Below are 22,681 nucleotides of genomic sequence, written 5' to 3'. Positions count from 1 at the left end.
ATGTATATCACCTCATATACATCACCTCATATATCCTCATGTATATCACCTCATATACATCACCTAATATATCCTCATGCATATCACCTCATATACATCACCTCATATATCCTCATGTATATCACCTCATATACATCACCTAATATATCCTCATATATATCACCTAATATATCCTCATGTATATCACCTCATATACATCACCTAATATATCCTCATGCATATCACCTCATATACATCACCTCATATATCCTCATGTATATCACCTCATACATCACCTAATATATCCTCATGTATATCACCTCATACATCACCTAATATATCCTCATGTATATAATCCCATATACATCACCTAATATATCCTCATGTATATCACCTCATACATCACCTAATATATCCTCATGTATATAATCCCATATACATCACCTAATATATCCTCATGTATATCACCTCATACATCACCTAATATATCCTCATGTATATAATCCCATATACATCACCTAATATATCCTCATGTATATAATCCCATATACATCACCTAATATATCCTCATGTATATCACCTCATACATCACCTAATATATCCTCATGTATATAATCCCATATACATCACCTAATATATCCTCACGTATATCACCTAATATATCCTCATGTATATCATCCCATGTACATCACCTAATATATCCTCATGCATATCACCTCATATACATCACCTCATATATCCTCATGTATATCACCTCATACATCACCTAATATATCCTCACGTATATCACCTAATATATCCTCATGTATATCACCTCATATACATCACCTAATATATCCTCATGCATATCACCTCATATACATCACCTCATATATCCTCATGTATATCACCTCATACATCACCTAATATATCCTCATGTATATCACCTCATACATCACCTAATATATCCTCATGTATATAATCCCATATACATCACCTAATATATCCTCATGTATATCACCTCATACATCACCTAATATATCCTCATGTATATCACCTCATACATCACCTAATATATCCTCATGTATATAATCCCATATACATCACCTAATATATCCTCATGTATATCACCTCATACATCACCTAATATATCCTCATGTATATAATCCCATATACATCACCTAATATATCCTCATGTATATCACCTCATACATCACCTAATATATCCTCATGTATATAATCCCATATACATCACCTAATATATCCTCACGTATATCACCTAATATATCCTCATGTATATCACCTCATATACATCACCTAATATATCCTCATACACATCACCTCATGTATATCACCTCATATACATCACCTAATGTATCCTCATGTATATCATCTAATATATCCTCATGTATATCACCTCATATACATCACCTAATATATCCTCATACACATCACCTCATGTATATCACCTCATATACATCACCTAATGTATCCTCATGTATATCATCTAATATATCCTCATGTATATCACCTCATATAAATCATCTAATATATCCTCATACATATTGCAAAATTAAAAAGTCGATCCATAGATAAGTGAAGTTTCTACTAGATATTTGTACGTCCAGCTTGTGATAGTTGCACCTGTTCCACTGCAGCCTATATGATCCGATCACTTTCATTGGATCTTTCAGAAGTTCTCCACACACTGGTTCTTGGTGTCCCTCATGAATGAGCCCTCAGTTGAAGTTGTTTCTGGCGTGTAGATGTTTTTCATCTGGACGACTATTCCTCCTCTCTTCACCTGTCCATGCTCCACACAAACCTTTCTTCTTGTGTTCTGCGTGGCTGTTTCCTCACACACGCACACACACGCACACGCACACGCACACACACACACACACCCAGCATCTTAACAGGACATGCCGCCTGACATTGGGACGGGGACGTGGAGAAGGATGGGATGGAAATTGTCTGTTTGTTTTTCTGGAAATAGAGGTGATAATACAAGGCTGCCTGCTCTGAAGGGCACCTCGCCGCGACACCTCGAGCAAACACTTCTGCATGGAAATGAAACGACGGCTGCATTTCTGCTGCAGCCGGTCAACTGGAGAAATGTTTGAAGAGGTGACGTGTTGCCAGCTCCAGTTGAAGGACAAAGATGTTTCACCAGGAAGGAAAACTCAGGAGGGGAAGGTAGCGTTTACACACTTTACATCAAACCAAGAGTCCGGAGCCGCCAACAGACAACAGACTCGTACTTCGAGCTGTATTTACCAGAACAAAGGTTTAAATTCCATTTGATTGTAGGTGAAATTCCATTCAGATACACTTTTATTCTGTTGATACTTGTAATGTATTTTGAACCATTTTCAGCTGTTTTCACTTCTTTTTAGCTGCATTTAAAGTCCTAGTGAAATGAAAATTCCACCTCCAAAACACTCTGGTGTCTCTTCTAGAACATTTTCCTGCTAACTGGCTGAAGGTAAAATGTTAAAACACGACAATCTGTGAGAAAATAGCCGATAAACGTTGGTATTTCCTCTGCTGGGCGGAGCTTCTGACAATAACAGAGTGACATCACTGGTTGTGCACACGCCCAAGTTGTGTTTACATTATGGAGGATCAGAGTTTTGACCACGAAGAGGCTGAATTGAACCAGATTTCATCATCATCATCATTTCAAACCCAGTGATTGATGAAGAAGACACAGAAGGTGGTTCTGCCATCGGTGACCCCGTCTGGAACATGTTTGAGGAAGCAGAAGACGCTTCGTCCTCGTCTCCTCGTCTCCTCGTCTCCTCAGCCTCAGCAGCCACCAGTTTTCCCCTTTTGAGGCTTTGAGGCTCCTGACTTTTGTCAGAACGACCGGCTTCCTGGATCCAGCATGTCCAAGCGCTTTTCCCACTGCGCAGAATCACCGAAGATGAGTCCAGGTGTTACTTGATCGTCTACTAGCCGCCCGAGCTAGCGGCTCCCGCTAGGCGCCCGAGCTAGCGGCTCCCGCTAGGCGCCAGAGCTAGCGGCTCCCGCTAGGCGCCAGAGCTAGCGGCTCCCGCTAGGCGCCAGAGCTAGCGGCTCCCGCTAGGCGCCAGAGCTAGCGGCTCCCGGCTCCTTTTCTCCTCTCTCGGTCTCTTCCAGGCTCAATCTTTCGTCAAGGCTCATAAAACGCGACTCTAATTTCAAAATACTGTTAAAACTTGGATATTTAAGAGGGAAACAAGATTCAATATTCAAATAACTTTGTTATGCGACAACAGTGGTGGGGCAGAGTCGGAGAAACCTTAGAAGTAGAACCCCAACTATCGTTTTTTGCAAAGTAGTGTTTTACATTTCACTAGGCCTTTACCTATTACTCGCCCTGCTACGCGTGTATTTACGTTCAATATAAGAAATTAGATGTTTGCTTCCGTTTGATGTTGAGAAACTCCACAGTGACCGAGGGCTTGCAGAGCACTTCTCTTGTGAAACGCCACACCGCGAGGCAGAAACATTGGTGTGTGCCGCCGTTTTAATTCAGCATGATAAAACATCCGTTATTTATAAGTGGACCGAGCGTAAAGTATGCCCATCCATCACGGAGGGACAGCAGGCTGTGAAACACATTAAGTGCAAGCTGGGGCCCGGGCCAGGCCCGCTGCTGGAATAATGTGGCCTCTGTGTAAAGTATGCAGCATAGAAAACACAGTTTATGTACAGGATAACAGGTGCAGCCGCACAGTGGCTGGCACGCCGCGCATCAGGAACGGTTTGGTAATGAAGTCATGCTGTTTGAACGCACCTGCTCCTCTTTTTAAAGGTGAAACTCAGTCCCGCTGAAAGGAATAGTGTCAGATTTATAGCTCACAGCAGTTTGAGCAAACCAGTGTTTTATTGAAGGTTTTTTTTTTTTTTTTCTCGAGACCTGCGTGTGTTCTCGCTACTGACAGACACACTAGTTCATATCTGCTGTAGCCATGATCAATCCCGGAGGGTATTGGTGGTTTCTTTTGGGAGGATCATCCCACCAGTGATCACGACACCACTGCTGTCAAAGCACACGGACACGTCATCCCTGCTGTCTCTCTGACCTCCTGTATTCACACCACCACACTTCTAAAGAAAACTACCCTCACACCAAGAGAGCTTTATGGTTCTGCTCTTACAAACGTCATTCAACACGAGTCCCCTGAACTCTTTATGAAGTACTTTTCCTTTCTGAAAGGAACACTGCACTCTGAAAGCAGATTAGTCGTAATTATTGTTGGTGAAACAAAAGCACTTTTACTCGTATTGCAGGTCCTTTATAGTGGAAACGTACACTGCATTCTGTGTGCTTGCTGTGCCGTGTGGAAGCCACAGTGAGGTTAATCGCAGAATATCTCCAGATTGATCATGCTTGTGGATGATATTGGTCTCACTGCACTGAAGCTTTTCGGAGCGGCGTCCATGTTTACTCTGCTGGACCTTTTGTCCTGTGTTTTGTTTATTACGGAGTGAAGTGAAGGCACCTCTGACTCTCTGATCGATGCCTCAGCGTCGGCTGTGTGTTTGCTAACATTTTCTTTTCCCTTCAACCGAGTGTTGGAGTGCTTCTGTAAATACAAATGCAAACTAGATTCCATGTGGCCCTTAAGGAGATCCTCTCCAACAGTAGCCATTACAGCCGTCCTCCAAGCATTTGGAAAAGTTAATTTCTCCAGGGCTTTCAAATTGCCTGTTTAGGTTGCGCCGAAGCATTGTTCCAAGCATCTATAAAATACCACTGTGGCCCCATGAAATGACCATATGGAGCTTCCATAGCATTGTTCCACCCTAATTGCCCCCGTCTACAAGTGTCAGTTTCTTCCAGGAGACTAGAAGGGACTGAGAGGGGCAGAGAGGAATGCACTAAGAGGAGGGGGGGGCGCTCACGTTGATCAAACTTCAGACAGATGGATCAGAGTACTGTCGTGCAGGACTTTGTTCAGCAGATGAGCAGCAGAACTCTCCCTGGATTTCATTTAGCCTTGCGGGTCTTGTTAAAGCTTCGCCTCTCCTCGGCACGGCCGGCCTCGGCGCGGCGACCGGGGACCAGCGCTCTTCATTTGAGCAGCCGAAGAGGTCCAGATCAATAACCATCAGTGTTTGGTTTTGGGCCACTGCGTCGGTCAAAGAGGGGGATTCACCCCCCCCCCAACCCAACTCTGCTGCTCCTCCTACAAGGTGTTACTGTGTTCAGTCTGTTTTGCTGAGAGCCTGCCAACTGTGTCGGAGTCACACACACACACACACACACACACACACACACACACACACACACACACACACACACACACACACACACACACACACACACACACACACACACACACACACACACACACACGGTGACTATGCCGCTAAACTTTTCACAACCCTCTAAACCAGTCAGTTTGGAAATGAGCTGAATCTCCACACCAAGTGTAGTGTGACTGTCATGCTGTCATTCACCCTCCCGCCAGTAGTCGGAGCTGCAGAGCACCAGACGACAAGCCTTTGCAAAACACTTTGGATATGAACCTGCATCGACCCGCTGCTGCTTGCTGGCCTCGCTCAGGCTGGTTCGCCATGCTGAAGGTCCGAGAAGAAACAGAACGTCCCCACAACAAAATGAAAGATAACGCCAACTTCCAGAGTCCTGCAGGGACAACGCTCATGTTAAATGCTAACCTCCACAGTCCTGTTGGGATAATGCTAATGCTAATCTTCAGAGTCTTGCAGGGACCAAAGAGCCTCTATCTTCAGCAGACTTTAAAATAGTTTAAAACACAGTTTAAATAGTTTAAAACTGTTTAATACTTTTATTGTCATATTCAACCCCAAAACCAAAATGGTCCCACACCAGCGATTTGAATGAAGCCGGTGCTCTTCTGCTTGCGCTTGCCTTGCCTCCCTTTGTTAATTTTTATTTATTGAGAACGGCAGTAGTGGTACGACCGCTTCTCGGCTCCTGGTTCGCATACGACCTTGCACTTTTACTGGGAGTCTGTGCAATGTAGGGATTGGGCCGCTCCGATCCAGTATCGGTATCGGGTTCCGGTGCCAACGTATATCACTGGTCGGAAATTTCTGATCCATGAAGCCTCGTCTGCTTTACTGTTGCTGAAATGACTCAAGTGTTTTCCTGCCGCTGGCTGCAAAATGTGGAGTGGATTTCCTGGAGGGAGGCGGGTCTCAATGAGACGTGGAGCAATGAGTCAGGAAATCCATTGCACATTTTGCAGCCAGCTAGCAGGCTAATGTAGCAGCACTGTGCTAACCAACTGTTCATGACATGTTGCTGTCTGGATGTATTTTACGCTCAAAACACTGCAAAGTAATGCAGCAACATGGATGTTTGCAAAGCAACAGAAACATGCAATGTTAGCAAAGTACAGCGAGGCGCAGCTCTGCAGCCAGATGTCGGCGTTGTAAAACTCCAGACATCAAAACAATGAGCAGCAGCTCCTCCAGGCTGTCAGCGGGAGATTCACTCCTCCGTGAAGCTGCGTCCTCCTCCACGCTAAACTCCCTGAAAATAGTCCCAGTGGTTGGAGCTGCTTTAGAGCTGGAAACATTGTGTTGCTGCTGCGTTGATAAAGAATTTCTCCAGGGATTAATGAAATGATTCTGAGGTTTTAAAGATAGAACTAGTTTATTATGAGATGATGACGTCACGCAGACCCCCACATTGTCCACATGGAACTAAAATACTTTGTACTGCTTCCTTTTCTCACCTTCTACTAACCTCAAGTGGTCTGTAGAGAGAAAACATGTAAACATTCCTACATTTATTACTTTACTGTAGAGAGGAGTTTATTACAGCCTCATATAAAATCAACAATGATGATAATGGTGGTATTAAAGGAAACAGCTCTGATATTGGAAAAGTATCAGTATCAGCAGATCTCCACATTCTGGTATCGGGCTGGGAAGTGAGAACACCTGGATCGGTGCCTCCCTGATACAAGGCTTATGTTACATAATGTGGGACTGAACCAGACGGCAAGGCAAAGTGATGGAGATTTTGAGAAGCCGTGTCGTGGAAGGAGACCGCGGTGCGAACCAGAGTAAGACGTAACGACGCTCTTCCAACTCTGACCGTGTGTCTCGTCCTGGACAGCCAACGTCCACCTGCTCATGCTGAGGCTGCATTTCAGCGAACGGAAGAGGAATTCCTGCGTTTCTCTGCTCACGACATGGCCGACTCCGTATCACCTGGCCCGACCACTTTTCTTCTTGTGCTGAACGTGATCAGCCGTCATGGTGGAATGGGCGAGTGGGCGGAGCTACATCAGCGATGGGACGTTAAACTAGAGGGGAGGGCTTGTGTGCAGCAGGCTGTGTACTGGACACGCACACTCGGTAGCCTGCAAAGCATCGACGCAAAAGAATTGGCAAAACTGGGAGAAAAAAAAAATTAAAATGCCGTTGAATATTTTTACCCAGAACCCAATGGGCACAGGAACCTCTAGTTGTGAGTGAAGTCCCTGGAACCTTCAGTGAAAAAGTGCTCCTAAAGCCTTCCACAGAGGAAGTGTGTGTGTGTTTGAGGTTGAAATGCTCCTGGAGCTTCTTCCCCTCCTGTTGTGAACAATAAGGTGCAGCTCGCGTGCATCTCCTGTGGTTACTTCCATGTGTTCTAAGCCTTTTCTGCTCCACTGCCAATACATGTGCATGTGTTAAAGATGGCTGCTCTTCTGGAGAGAGAGCCGGCCTCATCCTGAGGTGCTCTCCTGGGGGGGCAAAAGTTCACCCCCCCCCCCCCCTTGCTGGTGGTCATTTAGAGAGGTAATCCACACACGGCTGGATACTCTCACTGCAGCTCGGAGCAGAAAGATGGGGCCCCGGCGTGGTAAAGGTAGATGGGATTAGGCTCATGGTGCATCCTAATGGGCTCATTTCACCACCCTCTCTTTCTTTTTCCTTTTTTCAACCAATTAAAGCTTAACTGGACTCGGACTTGTATGCACTCTCAAAACCAGACCCGTGCCCGGCAAGCCCCAGCCCTCAGATGACAACATGCAACGGCTGGGTGGACCACTTTAATCCTGCAGGTTTTTATTGTTTTTGTCTTACTCCAGTCAATGTCAGCCAGAGGTCAACCTGGTTATAGAATGATTGCTCCAGCGCCGGCTCCAGCCGTCGTTATTTATTTCACTTCGCTTCACAAGCCCCTGCCGATGGAGTGGAGGAGCAGAGCCTGTATTTAGACTTTATTTAAGAAGATTGGTGGTGGCCACAGGCAGACCGCGGCAGTCGGCCCCCGCGTTCACCGATGGCCAGCCGGATCGATACAACACAATTGAGTTTTCCAATCTGTGGTCTTTGGGAACGCAGCCGTGGCACTTACAGGGTGATCGCCTCTGATGAAGTCTTCATCAGGATCTATTGACAGATTCATTTGAGCAGCCCTCTTCCAGCCTTACGACATGTTTTTTTTCACACTGTAAAGTAATGGGACACTAAACCCCCCCCTTTAAAAGTTTTCAGGCAGCTGATGGACACGTCAAACGGCACATATCTCACCCTGCTGCCGACTCGGCCTCTGTTCCTCTTCCTTCCTACCTTTTCAGATAGATGCCGTCTTCCACGGAGAAGTCTGCTTATTTTCTGTTGCTAAATTTACGCCCTTCACCCTCCAAACCAAACCTGAAGCGAGATTTCACATCGAACAAGAACTGAAATCAAACACCAGATGAAAGTGTAGAAAACCCCCCAGAAAGCAGGAGATTTGCTTTTTGAACCAAATCCTTACATGCGACCTGGCAGCCGATAAAGAGGCTGTGTAAATTTTGGGAGCGATTTCATGTTTGATTTCTAAACAAGCCGCGGGGCTATTGGATATCACAGCTAATGCTTGGCGGTCACATGTGCCCTTTTGGAAGATTGGTGGGACGCTCTGCTCGCCGCGTTTGATGTGGACCTTGTTTTTTCTTCTCTGGAGCGGGGGCTTCTCTTAAGAGAGCCCTAATCCTGGAGGGATTGCTGTGGCCAGCACTCCTCTGGCACAACATTTCATAGCGCCATGCGTGACTCCCATAATTTCCCCCTTGTTATTTTACCTGTTTTGTATTGTTGCCTCCCCCCCCCCCCCCGTGACCCTGCCCTCCTGAGAAACACTGTTGAAGTTTGCACACTTTCCTCATGAACACATTGAACTCCGTCTGCTGCACTTTCCTCCTCGGAAACTAAAAACAGGTAGTTTGTTTGGATTCCTGACAGAGATATCAGATTTTCTGTGCTGAAAGCAGACCTACCGTATTTTCCGCGCTATAAGGCACCTAAATACCTCAAATTTTCTCAAAAGCTGCCAGTGCGCCTTATAACCCAGTGCGCCTTATATATGGAAGAATTGCTCTACTGGAGACTGCTATTTGCCAGCTGAACAACCAGAAGCTTTTATTTTGACAACTCTAACTTCGCAACTGGATCTTCAGAGCGGACGACACTCCACACAACACCTTCATCACTCATGGTTGCACACCAACATTCTAACAAACCAAAATAAACTAGATGAAATAATTACTCCCTAAACTGGGGAACAAAAACACATAAACACAATCAACACAACACCAAGCCCAACAACAACCCACAATAACCTCCAACAACACAAAACATGAATTCATCCTGAGCTCCTCAGTGCAGCCGATAGAAACTCCCATAATTCATTGCAGCTGTTTGTGGTGTTTTAAATGCAATTATTGGGGTTATATTTGGTTTGTGGTGTCGGTAATAATTGTGTTGTGTTGTGTTTTTGTTGCTTAGTTCATGTAGTTTAGTTTATTACCGGTAGTTGTAAGTTGTCAACCAGCAGTGAAGAAGGTTTTGTGTGTAGTGTCCTCCTGGCATAGGCTGCAGGTAGGACTATCAAAATAAAGTGTGTGCACCTCTCTGGGTGTTAGAATCAGTGGAGAATGTAACCTAATGGCTTTGAGCTATAAAGGTTGCTGATCACTGGTCTATTGCATGCGCCTTATAATGCGGTGCGCCTTATATATGAATAAAGTTGTAAATTATGTCAATCAATGTAGGTGAGCCTTATAATCCGGTGCCTTATAGGGCAGAAAATACGGTATACATTTGAGGGTTTTTTTTATTCTCGTCTTTGTTCATTTCTCCAGCGTTCTCAATTCTCAGACTGCTCCTCATAGGAGGTACTGATGGGTAAAGTTCAGCTTGATTGTTGGGTCATTTTGTAATCCACAGCTCACCCTGACTCCTACACATCTGCTCACACCAACTGGTTTATGGAGTCAAATGAAATTAAATCTATATATGACTCCACAGACAACACCCTGATCTCCTACTTTGTGTGTATGTAAAGTGTCCAAAGGGTAGCCTGGGGGGCCATTTTCAATTGTCCAGGATCAAATTCTGTTGTGATAAAGTAAGGTAGGAGACCTTTACTGGATTGCACGATAAAATTGGGAGGATTATTGTTGCTGCTCGTGATTTTATATCAGTGGTCTTCAGTCAAAATAGTTTGGACCAACCAGATGGAAACCATTGCAGAATCGCCTTCTGTCCTTGATCTCTTGGGGCTTTAAGATATAATTGAGTGAAGCTCTTTCTCATTTTTCTCTAAATTTCAACATGAAACAATGTGAACACTGTTTGTACTCTGGTTTGTTTTAGTTCTATATCTGTGAGCTGCAACATAAGTGTTAAAAAACATGTTTTTAGATGAAAGCCTTGTGTTCAGGTTGCTAAGAAATGAAGTGGGTATAAGAGTCTAAATGGGTGGGAAACAGAGCTGGTTTGAAACGGTGTGTGTGTGTGTGTGTGTGTGTGTGTGTGTGGTGTGTGTGTGTGTGTGTGTGTGTGTGTGTGTGTGTGTGTGTGTGTGTGTGTGTGTGTGTGTGTGTGTGTGTGTGTGTGTGTGTGTGTGTGTGTGTGTGTGTGTGTGTGTGTGTGTGCGTGCGTGCGTGCGTGCGTGCGTGCGTGCGTGCGTGCGTGCGTGCGTGCGTGCGTGCGTGCGTGCGTGCGTGCGTGCGCGCTAATCTCACCAGGTGTTTCCTTTGTCCTTCAGAGCTGTCCGACGTTGAACCCAACGTCTTCCTGCGACCCTTCCTGGAGGTGGTTCGCTCCGAGGACACCACCGGACCAATCACAGGCCTCGCTCTCACCTCCGTCAACAAGTTCCTGTCTTACGGTCTCGTAGGTAAGACGGGCTCACGTTCCATCACACGCCCAGCCAATCCACCACGTCACTGCCAGCACCGTCACGTCACAGTTCATACACTCCTCATGCTCAATATGTTCACTCCGATATGTGTTGGTCTCCACTCTGGTCTAGGCTGTGAGACTGAATACACCTGTACTCAATACACCTGTACTCAATACACCTGTACTCAATACACCTGTACTGAATACACCTGTACTCAATACACCTGTACTCAATACACCTGTACTGAATACACCTGTACTCAATACACCTGTACTGAATACACCTGTACTCAATACACCTGTACTCAATACACCTGTACTGAATACACCTGTACTCAATACACCTGTACTGAATACACCTGTACTCAATACACCTGTACTCAATACACCTGTACTCAATACACCTGTACTCAATACACCTGTACTGAATACACCTGTACTCAATACACCTGTACTGAATACACCTGTACTGAATACACCTGTACTCAATACACCTGTACTCAATACACCTGTACTGAATACACCTGTACTCAATACACCTGTACTCAATACACCTGTACTGAATACACCTGTACTCAATACACCTGTACTCAATACACCTCCTACTCAATACACCTGTACTGAATACACCTGTACTCAATACACCTGTACTCAATACACCTGTACTAAATACACCTGTACTCAATACACCTGTACTAAATACACCTGTACTCAATACACCTGTACTCAATACACCTGTACTCAATACACCTGTACTGAATACACCTGTACTCAATACACCTGTACTGAATACACCTGTACTCAATACACCTGTACTCAATACACCTGTACTGAATACACCTGTACTCAATACACCTGTACTGAATACACCTGTACTCAATACACCTGTACTGAATACACCTGTACTCAATACACCTGTACTCAATACACCTGTACTGAATACACCTGTACTCAATACACCTGTACTGAATACACCTGTACTGAATACACCTGTACTCAATACACCTGTACTCAATACACCTGTACTGAATACACCTGTACTCAATACACCTGTACTCAATACACCTGTACTCAATACACCTCCTACTCAATACACCTGTACTGAATACACCTGTACTCAATACACCTGTACTCAATACACCTGTACTAAATACACCTGTACTCAATACACCTGTACTCAATACACCTGTACTCAATACACCTGTACTCAATACACCTCCTACTCAATACACCTGTACTGAATACACCTGTACTCAATACACCTGTACTCAATACACCTGTACTAAATACACCTGTACTGAATACACCTCCTACTCAATACACCTGTACTGAATACACCGGTACTCAATACACCTGTACTCAATACACCTGTACTCAATACACCTGTACTGAATACACCTGTACTGAATACACCTGTACTGAATACACCTGGTACTGAATACACCTCGTACTGAATACACCTGTACTGAATACACCTGTACTGAATACACCTGGTACTGAATACACCTGTACTGAATACACCTGTACTCAATACACCTGTACTGAATACACCTGTACTGAATACACCTGGTACTGAATACACCTGTACTGAATACACCTGGTACTGAATACACCTCGTACTGAATACACCTGTACTCAATACACCTGTACTGAATACACCTGTACTGAATACACCTGGTACTGAATACACCTCGTACTGAATACACCTGTACTGAATACACCTGGTACTGAATACACCTGGTACTGAATACACCTCCTACTGAATACACCTGTACTGAATACACCTGGTACTGAATACACCTGGTACTGAATACACCTGGTACTGAATACACCTGGTACTGAATACACCTGTACTGAATACACCTGTACTGAATACACCTGTACTGAATACACCTGGTACTGAATACACCTGTACTGAATACACCTGTACTGAATACACCTGGTACTGAATACACCTGTACTGAATACACCTGTACTGAATACACCTGGTACTGAATACACCTGGTACTGAATACACCTGGTACTGAATACACCTGGTACTGAATACACCTGGTACTGAATACACCTGTACTGAATACACCTGTACTGAATACACCTGTACTGAATACACCTGTACTGAATACACCTGTACTGAATACACCTGTACTGAATACACCTCCTACTGAATACACCTGGTACTGAATACACCTGTACTGAATACACCTGGTACTGAATACACCTCGTACTTAAAAATGACATTTAAAATGCTCGTCTGTTGAGAATATATACTTGAGAATAATTTCTGCTAGTTTTGAAATGGAGTTTTCTGAGCATTTCCTTCCTTTGAGGCTTGTTGACCAGTCTTCATTTAAAGTAATCTCTCTAACCCTAACCATAATATAAGTACATTTCACTGTATTACATAATAAATAGTATATTGTGTTATTATATGAAGCGTCATCACACAAAGTAATCTAGCTTTAGTTTATGAAGCGATAAGCTGGAGCCTCTCCTCTCATATGCTTTACTCAGCAGTGTGTGATTTGACCTGCAGATATAAATAGGTAAATCAATAGATCAGCAGCAGTGATGTGCACGTAGGTGCACATACATGTGGTTATAATAAATGGATGTCACCACGACAAGACGCTGCGCTGGTGGTACCAATCCAGCTTCTTGTGGAATTAAGTCCCCCAGTGCCAGCCGTGTGAAAAAGACAATTAGACGGTATCAGCCGAAGTCCTGGACTGTAGTTGTGAACGTTTCTTCTCTCAGCCTTGACTTAGGTTTCTAAGTGCAGCAGCAAGATTGTTTGCTGGCCCAACTCTCGGGGAAATGAAGGCCCTCGCCTGCATCAATGTGGAGATAGGAACCTCCTCCACAAGAGTAAAGAACGAGGCGTCCACGCTGCTTCCTGTGTTAATCCAGGCAGTAATTGTCATCCCGTTATGAAGGAATCAAGGTGTATAAAGCTGGTGGAGGCCACAGTGAGGGTGCAGGGAGAAAGTGGAGGCCTCAGGTGTGTCCATGTGGTTCCACACGGTGGTCGTGTTGTACCCAGGGTCTCGTATTTGCCTGGGTTGGCGTTGCTGCTCATCGTGGGCTCAGTCAGGAACGCCAGGAATGTCGTAGTGGATGCAGAGACGGAGGCCGGTGCTGGAACTCAGTCAGGACGGCTTGTCCTCGTTAGCCTCAGCACACAAATATGGGCCAGTTGTTTTGCACGGTGTGAATGAATATGTACGGCCAGATGTTGACTCGAGCGTCGAGTCCATGTTACAGTGCTGTCAAAACAGCTGCTCAACACAATGAGAGCCTCATGTCTCACAAAGACTTGGGGGAAAAAAAAGCACAAGCTTTTACAAATCTCATCTCAGGCTCCTTTTAATGAACAACATGGAATATTTTCATCTCTAGAATATAAAAAAACACTCCAGCCTATGACCAGCTAATCATCTTAACATAACCCCAGTGAATATCATAGTTGATTCTGCAGGAAGCCTGAGAGAAGTGGACTCAAGGCAAGGCAAGGCAAGGCAAATTTATGGATAGAGCACCATTCAAACACAAGGCAATTCACAGTGTGGAAGGAATAAAAGAAATGAAAGAAATACAGAATAAAAGAAACACATTAAAGCTTTAACAGAAATGAAAGAAATGCATTAAAACAAATAATGATGAAAAGTAGAATAAACAACTTGAGTGATTTATCAAGATAAGTTTAATAAAGTAAGTAAATTCTGTTTTTTATTCAAAAGCCTGTGCAAATAAGAATGTTTTAAGTTCTGATTTAAAAGGGGGTGTCAGCTAATTATCAATACGTGTGTGTGTGTGTGTGTGTGTGTGTGTGTGTGTGTGTGTGTGTGTGTGTGTGTGTGTGTGTGTGTGTGTGTGTGTGTGTGTGTGTGTGTGTGTGTGTGTGTGTGTGTGTGTGTGTGTGTGTGTGTGTGTGTGTGTGTGTGTGTGTGTGTTACCACAACTGGTAACTCCCAGAGCTCAGTACTGCCCCCCCGGATGGATGAAGGATGGTGGTATTACCTGGTGGTAGTTTTTGTAGAAGCTTCGTGTTTGTTCAACATGATGTTTGTTCAACATGATGTTCAGAACCAGAGGAGGACGGAGGATCAGAGAAACGGCAGACCTTCGGTAGATGACAGTAAAAAGTCAGGACGGTCATGTCACACAGGAACACAGTTTGTGTGGAGATGCTTTTACACACACACACACACACACACACACACACACACACACACACACACACACACACACACACACACACACACACACACACACACACACACACACACACACACACACACTCTCTGCATGGCTGTTCCACCAGCCACAGTGTGAGCTCTCTCCTCTGCTTGTTTTCCTTTGTTGAGTATCCATTTCTTTTACCCCATGGGGGTCTGGATGGGCAGGGTGGTGGTGGTGGTGGGTCTGGTAGGGTAGGGTAGTGGTGGTGGTGGGTCTGGTAGGGTAGGGTAGTGGTGGTGGTGGTGGTGGGTCTGGTAGGGTAGGGTAGTGGTGGTGAAAGGATAGGGTAGTGGTGGTGGTGGTGGTGGGTCTGGTAGGGTAGGGTAGTGGTGGTGGTGGTGGTGGTGGGTCTGGTAGGGTAGGGTAGTGGTGGTAGTGGTGGTGGTGGGTCTGGTAGGGTAGGGTAGTGGTGGTGGTGGTGGTGGGTCTGGTAGGGTAGGGTAGTGGTGGTGAAAGGATAGGGTAGTGGTGGTGGTGGTGGTGGGTCTGGTAGGGTAGGGTAGTGGTGGTGGTGGTGGTGGTGGGTCTGGTAGGGTAGGGTAGTGGTAGTGGTGGTGGTGGTAGTGGTGGTGGTGGTGGTGGTGGGTCTGGTAGGGTAGGGTAGTGGTGGTGGTGGTGGTGGTGGGTCTGGTAGGGTAGGGTAGTGGTGGTGAAAGGATAGGGTAGTGGTGGTGGTGGTAGTGGTGGTGGTGGTGGTGGTGGGTCTGGTAGGGTAGGGTAGTGGTGGTGGTGGTGGTGGTGGGTCTGGTAGGGTAGTGGTGGTGGTGGTGGTGGTGGTGGGTCTGGTAGGGTAGTGGTGGTGGTGGTGGTGGTGGTGGGTCTGGTAGGGTAGTGGTGGTGGTGGTGGTGGTGGGTCTGGTAGGGTAGGGTAGTGGTGGTGGTGGTGGTGGTGGTGGTGGGTCTGGTAGGGTTGGGTAGTGGTGGTGGTGGTGGTAGTTCTGGCACGGTACGGTAGTGGTGGTGCTGGGGGGGGTCTGGCAGGGCGGAGGGGTAGTGGTGGGGGGGGTTCTGGCAGTAGGGGATAATGGTGGTGGGGCGTAACGGTGGTGGCGGGTAGGGTTAATGGTAATGGTGGTGGGGAGTTCATCAGTGGAGGGTAATGGATGTGGTGGTGGGGGGTTCTTACAGTGGAGGGTAGTGGAGGTGGTGGTGGTGGTAGGGGGGTGCTGGCAGTGGACGGTAATGGATGTGGTGGTGGGGGGGTCTGGCAGTGGAGGGTAATGGATGTGGTGGTGGGGGGGTAATGGAGGTGGTGGTGGTGGGGTCTGGCAGTGGGGGGTAATGGAGGTGGTGGTGGGGGGGTCTGGCAGTGGGGGGTAATGGAGGTGGTGGTGGGGGGGTCTGGCAGTGGGGGTGGGGCTTTAAGGCCACGTTATGGAATGCCAGTTGAAAGAGCATTGAAACTTGAGGCGGGTGTGAGGAGCTGGACTGGGTGCTGACGGTGCAGAGCGGCTGGTTGGAGACAGTCGTTTTGTCTCCACTCACAGCTGCTTCACGCCCACAATGTACATTCTCGTTTCCTCAACATGGACCCAAACCCTCTGGAGGGAAAGTTCAGTTTGTGCAGACCAGACGTCCGAACCAGGCAAACTACCATCAGTTTGAAACACACTGAGGTACAGTCGAGTTCATGTTCAGTGAAACGTTTGGTGGTTGAGGAAGAGGAACTGAAAGTCCACTGCTCTCCTGAGCAGCTCCAGCAGCTTCAACACCAAACAGGCCTTTCCACCAAAAGCCTCCAAACTCCTCAAACCAAACCTGTTTTTCTTCATATGAAACAAATGAATAATAGAAGCCCTGGCGTCACCTCGTGGTGTTTATGGAATTCAAGAAGAACAGTCAGTTTTACTTTTCTCAGCTCTTCAGCGGTTTAACTTCCGAGACTTGTTCCGACTGTTTGATCCGCTGTCAGAGTCCCGCTCCACCATGTGTTGGAGCCCCAGGCTGAATACACAGGAAGCACTGCTCCTGTCCACTACTGCCATCTGCTGGCCAGAGGCTGAGGAGCGGCGCCCTGCTGCTGCCTCGGCTCTTCACAGGTGTGTGGTGCTGCACGTCTGTCCTCCACTCTTCTCTCTCAGTTTGAGCCTGGTCTGGGTGGCAGGATTGAAAAGGACCCCGTCCCCCATGTTCCGTCAGTCCAGGGTTGTGAGGTCAACCTTACCCCCCCCTCCCTGGAGCTGTGGACACTGAGGACACATGTTTATGCAACCTTGTTCTGGAATAAACAGAAACTCCTCCGTCCTCTCCGTCTCTCAAAGACACAGCAGACACTACCCAGGTCATGTCTGGTCGGGTTTAGTAGGGGGGGGGGGGGGGGTCTCAGGGTGTCTCTCTGAGATGATCACCACTTCGCTCCATGAAAGAGGGCCTCTTCTTCTTCTTCTTCTTCTTCTTCTTCTTCTTCTCCTCTGCTGTGATTCAGCAGGAAGAGAGTGAAAGCGTTGGGAGGAACAGCTCCTTGTTTACACATCAGATGTGTCCAGGTCGGTGTGTGTGTGTGTGTGTGTGTGTGTGTGTGTGTGTGTGTGTGTGTGTGTGTGTCCCCGTCCTGCTGTCCAGTGGTGCAAGCCTGAAAGCTGATCTTGCGCTATTCAGAAGACGAACAGGTGAACAAACTCATTTCCTCCCCTGCGCATGGAAACGGCGGCAGCCTTTGTTTGCGTTCTGAAGATGCAGAGTGCAGGTCGAGGGCTTTTTGTGGCCTCGCCGCTCGCTGCACTCACGCCACGGCTTTGATTTTTTGCGAGCAGAGTTTGATATACTTAAACTGCTTTATGTGGCAGCTGGTTCAGCCCCCTGTTGACTTTGCCCACATACCCTCAGGCACACACTCACATACTGAGCCTCTCCTTTCCCCTGTGTTATTTTAACAATGGGCCCCTCCTCTGGAGAGCGCTTGTATAGACCGTGTGCCAAGAGCGGGATTAGTGTTTTATATCACTTCTGACATTCTGCCGGATCCCCCGGTGGCTCCAGTTTCTGCGCCCTGGCCTCCATGCTTGTCGTGGCCCTGGCCTCCGGGGGGGGGGGGGACGTGGGCCCTGCTTGGGCTCCAGCTCTTCTCAGAGTTTTACAGACTTCTGTCTGCGCCACAGCTTTTCACACCAGTCAATAAAAAAAAAAGGCTTCCTGACCTGGAATGATCAAATGTTGTGTGATAACCACGACCCTAAAACCTCCAGTCTTCATGGTCTTCACAAATCCTCCTGTGTGACCCCCCCCCCCCCCCCCCCCCCCCCCCCAGGCTCTCCCACCCCTCTCTCTCTCTGCTTATTAGTTAATGAATTGCCGCTCCGGGAGGCGATGGGAAAGGAAAACAGGCAGATAGCCGGCCAGCCGCTCAGGTTTCAAAAACACTGGCTCCTGTTGCTCAGTGTGTCCCAGGCTGCATCCAACCAAGGGCCACATCTGCTCATTAGAGCCGCGGTGCTGCTCCACCAACGAGAGGCACGTCTCTCTCTGGTGGGTCATCCTGCAGTGGATTCCTGCCATTCGGTCATAGAGAGCTGAACCTGACGGTGGAGGTGAAGCCCCCCCCCCCCCCCCCCCCAGTCGCCATGGGGGAGCCACCACTGGGCTCCCAGTCTCAGCTCTTCAGGCCCAGCAGCTGCACATATTAACGTCCCACCAGGCTGCAGTGTCATACTCTGTTATCTCCATTATACTGTGGACGTGTTGTACCAGCTAGAAATAAAGCCCTCGTTCTGTGTGTGTAGACCTTGGTACACTCTCACTTCAACCATGGCTCCTTTCCTCTTTGGCTTTTCAAGTTACAGGCTAATAAAAACTTAAAACATATCAGATACCGCACATGAATAAAAACTTCCTGCACAGATACTGAGATGGAAACACATGCAAGAAAAGGGATTTTCCACAAGTATGGACGAACAAATCACGTCTGATTTGTACTTGAAGCGTTTGGGCAGCAATTAGTGCTGGTAAAATATATATTTTGTCTTATTGCTGTACAAGAATAATGTCTGATTTTGATTCTGATCAAATTAACATAAAATAGAAATTAATAAATGGAGCAAAAACAAAAAAAAAATAAGTGAACTCCCTCTACTAACACCCCAATATTTTGAGGAAATCGACCTTTACTGGTACATAATGCATTGTGGACTACAAAATACTACATTGTGATGATATTGAAGGAACCAAACACTAAATATATTATGGAATAAACATACTTATTTAAAAGCACGTCATTGAACCAATGTAAACATGTGTATATATATATATATATATATATATAGTACATGTATATAACAATGGTGGCTGGTGATACATTTCTTGGGTCGGCTCTTGGTTATTATTCGATTGCAGCTAAAGTTAACTTAATGTAAATATAGCACCTTTAGAAACCGCATGACGACAATCTTACTTTTTCTTTTAGACAGAGAGCCCCCTAGTGGTGAAAATTATAGGACTTTTAAACTGCTAGTGAATATGAAGCCCCCTCGTGGTGAAACATTCTCTTTCTTTTAAACAGCCAGTGAACAGAGACACTTGTGAAGACTCTTATGAACGTACTAGTAAACAAATACAAGCAGAGGCTTCGTTAGTCTCTTTGAGGCACCCTTTATTGACCAGCTGCCACTGGTACATAATATATACAAAGAGGTATAAAATATACGTACTAAATGAAATGTAACTTCATGGACCACACACAGTCCAGTTTCATGTTGAGCGGCTGGACTGGTAAAATATTGCTACAATAACCTTTAAATTGACTCTTTAAAGTTTTGCTTTATTGTGGTCACAGTGTACGAGATGAAACCGTCTACAATTTTGCAAGATCAAACGATTAAGTACTGGAAATGACTCCAATCTCAACATAGTCATTTTTAACTAAATATTCTGCTGCAAAATTCAGAGAAATGTAAAAACCCCTCCTATAAGTCCTTTATAACCTCCTTGCTCGATGACCTGTGGGGCCGGATTGAAGCCTTTTTGACTCCCGGTGTGAAGTGGCACTTGGAGGAGTCACAGCAGCGCCCCCTGCTGGAGGCTGTCTCCTCATTACGGTGTGTTAACAAGTGAAACCCTCACCAGTTGTCCCCTCGTCTGAGGTTCAAGCTTGAAAACAAATTCTGTGGTATTTGATCTTTTTCAACAACTGACCGTCCAAATAACTGCTGGAGGCTCGCTGCTGTGAAGGTGCAGAGGAAACCCTGCATGAAGTTTAATGAGTTCCTACGTTGTGTAATATGATGCACTCTTGAACAAAGGTCCGGGGAACCAGCAGTGTTTCCTCACTCACTCTCTCACTGCCTTCGTTCTGACGGTCCCTGACTCTGACGAATGCTCCTGCCGTTTGCAGACGCCAACCATGAGGCAGCGGCAGAGGCCATTGAGAACATGGCGGACGCAGTCACACACGCCCGATTCGTGGGGACGGACCCCGCCAGCGACGAGGTGGTCCTGATGAAGATCCTCCAGGTACGGCGCCTTCTGGCTCCAGTGTAGCAGAGGGGCTTCACGTCGCGTACAAGGAATGGAGTAGAAATGCTGTATTAACGTCTGGGGGACGTTCTTGTGTTTGTGCTGCTTCAGGTTCTGAGGACTCTCCTGCTGACGCCTGTCGGAGCTCACCTGACCAACGAGTCGGTGTGTGAGATCATGCAGTCCTGCTTCAGGATCTGCTTTGAGATGCGGCTGAGTGGTGAGCACAAGACTTCACTAGCTGGTCACACACGGGTGACCTGTCCACACCCACATTCACACCCGAGGGCACCAGTGAACCTCGCACGGCTCTGAAGTGTTGGAGAAAACCCAGTCACGCCACACTGACAACATGTGAACTCCACACAGGAAGGCCGCACACGGGATTTAAACCTACAATCTTCTGCATGTGAATCACAAAGCACCACCCTTCTATCAACATTGACAAACAGACTTTAAAGTCCTAGTGAAATGTAGAACACTACTTTGCAAAAAACAATAGTTGGGGTACTACTTCTAAGGTTTCTCCGACTCTGCCCCACCACTGTTGTCGCAGTGGTGGGGCAGAGTTATTTGAATTTATTTGAATTTTGAATCTCTAGCCGAGGAAGTCGGGGGAATCCTTCTTCGTGGGCGTGACGTCAAGAGATGTGCAGATCTTGATCTGTTGTGTTTATATTGGTTTGTTTCCTCTTAAATATCAAAGTTTTAACAGTGTTTTGAAGTTATAGTCGGCGTTTTATGAGCCTTGATGAAAGATTGAGCCTGGAAGAGACCGAGAGAGGACAAAAGGAGCACAGGCGGCGGGAGTGGCTAGCGGGAGCCGCTAGCTCGCGCGGCTAGTAGATGATCAAGTAATACCGGGACTCATCTTCGGTGATTCCACGCAGTCGGAAAAGCGCTTCAACGTGATCCATGAAGCCGGGTCGTTCTGACAAAAGTCAGGAGTCTCAAAGCCTCAAAGGTAAAAACTGGCGGCTGCTGAGACGAGGAGACGAGGAGACGAGGACGGATGGAGGACGAAGCGTCTTCTGCTTCCTCAAACATGTTCCAGACGGGGTCACCGATGGCAGAACGACCTTCTGTGTCTTCTTCATCAATCACTGGGTTTGAAATGATGATGATGATGAAATATGGTTAAATTCAGCCTCTTCGTGGTCAAAACTCTGATCCTCCATAATGTAAACACAACTTGGGCGTGTGCACAACTAGTGATGTCACTCTGTTATTGTCAGAAGCTCCGCCCAGCAGCGGAAATACCAACGTTTATCGGCTATTTTCTCGCAGATTGTCGTGTTTTAACATTTTACCCTTCGGCCAGTTAGCATGAAAATGTCCCGAGAAGCGACAGCCAGAGTGTTTTGGAGGTGGAAGTTTCATTTCACTAGGACTTTAAATGACTAAATCTACACACAGGATAGCTTTAAGTAAGGGTGGAATGTTTCCAGGCCAGTGTTTGCCAGGCTGTGAGCAGCAGTCTCTCTGGTGTCTGTCCTCCTGTTCTCCTCCATGACAAGGAAACAGCTGAAAGTGTTGACTGTATGTTTGATGTTGTGTGTCTGCAGAGCTCCTCAGGAAGTCGGCGGAACACACACTGGTGGACATGGTGCAGCTTCTGTTCTCCAGGTCAGTGGGCAGCACACACCGTATGGAGGCCTTAGTGCTTCTGGAGGGTCAGTGGGTGTATGTGGAGACCCCTTATCACCACGTTTCAGGAGAAAACGCCTTGTTTCTATGTTGCCCTTTCAGAAAGGTTTCATGTGTTTTCAAAACGGCCAAAGGGTTTTCAGGTGTGGCCACTAGTGGGGGCTGTTTTCACTGAAACCACCTACGTACACATGCATGGAAGCTCCTTCAAACGCTCTCTCTGCATGGTTTGGGTTCACTC

General features: G+C 46.5%; 1 protein-coding gene across 1 annotated transcript in view; it reads left to right on the top strand.

The window, feature by feature from the left end:
* LOC308138271 (Golgi-specific brefeldin A-resistance guanine nucleotide exchange factor 1-like) overlaps positions 1 to 22,681 on the top strand; it is a gene marked incomplete at its 3' end in the record, with an annotated part of 97,951 nt that overhangs the window by 41,691 nt on the left and 33,579 nt on the right. The window contains exons 4-7 of the mRNA XM_080507353.1: positions 10,970 to 11,101; positions 20,672 to 20,790; positions 20,905 to 21,013; positions 22,359 to 22,419. Coding sequence (XP_080363479.1) covers positions 10,970 to 11,101; positions 20,672 to 20,790; positions 20,905 to 21,013; positions 22,359 to 22,419 — 421 coding nt within the window. The remainder of the gene's footprint in view (positions 1 to 10,969; positions 11,102 to 20,671; positions 20,791 to 20,904; positions 21,014 to 22,358; positions 22,420 to 22,681) is intronic.

This window comes from Blennius ocellaris, assembly GCF_963422515.1.
Source record: "Blennius ocellaris genome assembly, chromosome: 13".
In the NCBI taxonomy this organism is placed as follows: Eukaryota; Metazoa; Chordata; class Actinopteri; order Blenniiformes; family Blenniidae; genus Blennius; species Blennius ocellaris.
The sequence above is the reverse complement of the archived record's forward strand: the minus strand, read 5'-3'. Positions and strand labels throughout refer to the sequence as shown.